This window comes from Dromaius novaehollandiae, chromosome 20, assembly GCF_036370855.1.
Source record: "Dromaius novaehollandiae isolate bDroNov1 chromosome 20, bDroNov1.hap1, whole genome shotgun sequence".
Lineage (NCBI taxonomy): Eukaryota > Metazoa > Chordata > Aves > Casuariiformes > Dromaiidae > Dromaius > Dromaius novaehollandiae.
The window spans coordinates 3,039,189-3,043,574 of NC_088117.1; the positions used below are offsets into that span (position 1 = coordinate 3,039,189).

The 4,386-nt window shown below is 50.3% G+C and overlaps 1 protein-coding gene across 1 annotated transcript; it reads left to right on the top strand.

Annotated features, from left to right (window-relative positions):
• Nucleotides 1-96: 96 nt before the first annotated feature.
• CDC26 (cell division cycle 26) lies at nucleotides 97-768 on the top strand. The gene is made up of 2 exons (XM_026113810.2): nucleotides 97-307; nucleotides 471-768. The coding sequence occupies exons 1-2, from the start codon at nucleotides 227-229 to the stop codon at nucleotides 642-644; spliced, it is 255 nt and encodes an 84-aa protein (XP_025969595.1). The 5' UTR covers nucleotides 97-226; the 3' UTR covers nucleotides 645-768.
• The last annotated feature ends 3,618 nt before the right edge of the window (nucleotides 769-4,386 follow it).

Genomic DNA, 4,386 nt, shown 5'->3' on the forward strand with positions numbered 1-4,386 from the left:
GCCGGGAGGTGTACCCCACCCGTCCCCGAGCAGCGAGGAGCGCGGGGCATGCCGGGAGGCGTGGCCCCCGCGGAGGGGCGGGGAGCGCGAGGCATGCCGGGAGGAGTGGCTCCGCGGAGGGGCGGGGAGTGCGGGGCATGTCGGGAGGCGCGGCAAACGGCGCGGCGGGGTGTGTTTTCGCTCCTTGCCAGTGGTGGCGGCTGCGGCGGAGCGGCGGCGGCGGGCGATGCTGCGGCGGAAGCCGACGCGGCTGGAGCTGAAGCTGGACGATATCGAGGAGTTCGAGAGCATCCGGAAGGACCTGGAGGTGCGAGCGGGGCCGGGCGCGGCGGCGCGGCCTGAGGCGGGCCCGGAGCCGCCCCACAGCGCGCGGGGCCGGTACCGGGCCCGGCGCCCTCCCCCCCGCCCCCCCAGCGGCGGGCGCCTCCCGGGAGCGGGCGGGCTGTGACGCGGCGCCCTTTGCCCTGCAGAGCCGCAAGAAGCAGCGGGAGGACGCGGAGGTGGCGGCGGCCGGCGAGGAGGCCGCCGTCGCGCTGGGCGCCGACCACAAGAGCCGGGAGCAGATCATCAACGACCGCATCGGCTACAAGCCGCAGCCCAAGGCCGGCGGCCGCGCCGCCCACTTCGGCACCTTCGAGTTCTAGGGCCGGCGCAGCCCCAGAGAGCTTTTTTATTATTATTATTGTTATTTAAGTTTTCCTCATTAACAGATCCGTGAATGGCCCCGGCTGACTGCTTTGTTTTAAATAAACATGTCTTTTTTTAAAAGTGTGAGAGCTGCTTTCGCTGGCGGCGGAGAGCGCGAGGGCAAGGCTGGGAGCACCAAGAGACCAGTGTTTGCTTCGCCTGTGTGAGAACCAGGGACTGAGCAGGTGCCCTGCTCCACAGAGAAGGTAAAGTACTGCCTCTGCCGAAAGAGGTTTGGGGGAGCTTTCGGTTTAGTATCTTAAAAATCGAGCCAGCAGGATGTGTTCGTTGAAACCATCAGCTCTACAAGATAGTCACGCACATATGTGCTTACACACGTGCGCACACACACCAAGAAGGAGGGTACTGGAGAGTATCTAATTAATGTTTTACAGGTCTGGGTGCATAAAGGCACTGGGCGTCATGGATCTGGGTCCCACAGGCAAACCTTCTCACAGACACTGCTCTTTTTCTGAGAAGGCCAGGAAAGCAGCCCGCTGTGGCTGTTAAAGTGGACTAGTCCCAAACATGTTTCACAGATGGCTGTAGAGCTGCTTTGCAGCCAGTGGCACAGCTGCAGTGCAGATTGTGGCCTTTTCATTCAAAGGAAACAAAGCTCAATACAGCAGAACACACTGGGCACATGGAAATGGAACAGTATTCCATAGTTTCTGATTAAGCTTTTTTTTTCCCCCCTTTAAATTTATTCCCTTCTGTTCAGGCCTGGCGAGTGCGTCATGCTGGCTGCATTGCTATGTAGCAAGAGATGTTTGTTGCTTGGATCAAAGGTTACCAAATATCTCCTTGTAGACAGTGTCACATGAAAAACGGGAAGGTGGATTCATTTCTGATAGTGATTTATTAGCAAGTACCTGAACTTGTAACAGTGACTGGTACCACTGTCAATTGGATGGGTACAAAACTAAAAAGTAAAATAACATAGAGCTCTGAGAAGGAGTCTAGTGTGTAGCCAGGTGACCTAAAGGAAGCAAAATAAAAAATTGAAGAAGCAGGCTGTCAGTGTTTAAAAGATTATCTGTTCCCGCCAGCAGAGGAAGGAGGCAGAGCAGGCCGCCAGACCTTGGGGCCTGTATTGAAGCATCCACGTGGAATTTAGAGATGGAATGGGAAGTCTCCTCTACTCTGGTATAGCATTGTTTTCTACCATCTTCTAGTGCAGAAACCAGTTATATTTTCAGTGTCTCAGGCAACAAAGTTCCAACCATCTCCCTTGAAAGGATATTCCACAGCCTGCTACCACTCAGTCCCTGTGTTTCTCCCTGCTGTTTGTTCACCAGTCCAGCCTTGCTGTTGACCTATTTCACGCAGTCTTGAGTTTATTTCCAGGTTGTTAAACCGTATGCAAATTCCTTGATGATCTTTTTAATACAGTGCTAAAGATTGAACTGTGGAGCCTTTGCCCTGTGAATTTGGCAATGCTCCTGAAACCTAGACTAATGAATTAAAGTACACGCAGTGCAACTTTGGCTCTGCGGTGTTCGCTGAGAGTTACTTGCACACGTGGCAGCTGCGGTATTTGCGCATGTATTGAGTTAGGAGCATTGCCTGGAGAAACTTGGCAGAAGCATGAATGTGATAGAACTGAGCAGCAGCAGAGCTGCAGTTGAAACCTGGCCAGGTTCAGGATGACCCACTTCAGTGACAGTCTTGGCAGTGTTAAAAAGAGACATCGGGGCTGTAAGCACCGGTCAGGGAGAAGTGGACTGGAGGTTGTACAGGGAGGTGAGGGTGCATATTCCCCTCAGCTTCTCTTTTTAAGTAACGGTAGGATTTGCGTAATAGTAGGGCTGGGGGAAAGTTTTTATTGTGCTTGAAGTTTGCTAACAGGAGCAATGATTGGGCAGTGCTGGTTAATCTTACGCAGGGATAGGGACAGGGACAAAGAACGCGATTTATTGGTTGTGTATTGGCAACACAAAGGCCCATCACCTGCCTGAGGTCAGCAGCAGAACCCAGGGTAGAATTCAGTTCTCCAGAGTCCAAAGCCAGCGTTCTCTTTTCTAACGTCTGTTTGGCTCCCTAATTGCTTCTGCCCTCCACTGTCCAACTTGCTGCTGTGGAAAGAAGGGGGTGTTGTCATGTTTGGAAATGTGGGAGCACCCTCTCTCCATGCGCTCCAGGGAGGGCACATGCTGTAAGTTCTGAGATTTGAGTTTTGATGTTTTATTTGCATCACATTTGCAGCCCTTCTAGCTTCTTCTATTCTTCCTCCAGGGAAATGCTCACCTTGTAGTTCAACACTCACAGCTGTCTTTCACCCTTTTCAGTGAACGCCTGACTGCAGTCTCCCAATCCTGACTTGAATCTCCAGTTCCTCAATAACCATTCATCTCTGTTGCAGTGCCAAATTTTTCTTTATTTTCTCCTCCCAATGATGTCTAATTGAATTTCTCATTTAAAAAAAAAAAATTCTGACGTGTTATGCTTAGTTTACAGTCTCCTCCTTTCCAGCAGAAAAGAAGGCCAAATCCCTTTAGGAAGCTGATTTCAATGAAACAACTCCAGTTCCTTCTCAGATTTCAGCCCACAGTTCAAACTAACATTGCCCAAGTTCACAGGTCATGCCTTCTTCTCCAGGGCATGTGAAACCTTGGCTGCTCTTTTCCTCATGCTCATTATAATCCACCTGACAAGTGTTCCTAAAAATCAAACATTCAGTATAGCTTCCTCGAAGGGGCTGTACCTGCCTAGCAGGTACTGATCACAGCCCTGGGCATACGCAAAAAGGTAGTGGTAGATTTGCAAATATAAGAAATATTTATATTTTTGCCCCTGAGTTATGTTTTAGGACTATTATGCTCCAAACTTGACTTGCCGACTTCATGCTATAGCCTTGTATGATGCATCAAATTTCAGGTCAGGCTGGAGAAGTGCACAAAACAACTCTTCCAACTGTTCTTCAGGTTGGAAGGAGTCACAACATTGACCAGAACAGGTCTGGTTTTCCCATCTCACACCATGCGAAATTATGAGGGATCGCTCTGCTATGCAGGCATTCCCAGCATGCCCGAAATCCGACAGGGAAACATTTTAGGAGCAACAGAAGCATGTTCCAGACATCCTTTGGTTGCCTATGGAAAGAAACACCAACCCAAACCCCTGTTTTTCTTGTGTGGATGAATACAACCTGGAATAAAACTCTGGGAGGGAGAGCTTCACTATTCCTTGCTGCATATAGACATCTTCCATGACCAAGTGGGTTTATTATTACATCTCCCCAAATCTGTGTCCTTTGACCTCACCCTCTGTACTGGAAAGCAGATCTGGGAGGCACTAGCTCCTCTTTATATCTCAGCTTTCCCCAAACTCAGTAAAGTTTAAACAGACTAAAACAAACAGCTACTTATACATTAGTAACTTCCAGCATTCCCATTCTAGCAGCTGCAGGGGTTATTGCTCATGGCCCGCCCTGGGCCCAGAAGATGCTGACACAACGCCAGCTGCACGCTCGCACTGTCATGACAGGCACAGAAGAGCAGTGCAAGAGAAAAGGGGCTGGAGAAGGCCACGCTGGATCTGCCTGGCTACTGCTCTTTAGTTAATAAAACCAGGCACTTACTCTTGGAGTCATTTGCTGAATGACTTGGAGTCATTTGCTTTTCAGTAAAAGCTTCTGGCTTCCACTTTGGCTGCAGTCTCTGCTTTGGGGGTTATTTCTGAAACACACATACACCACAG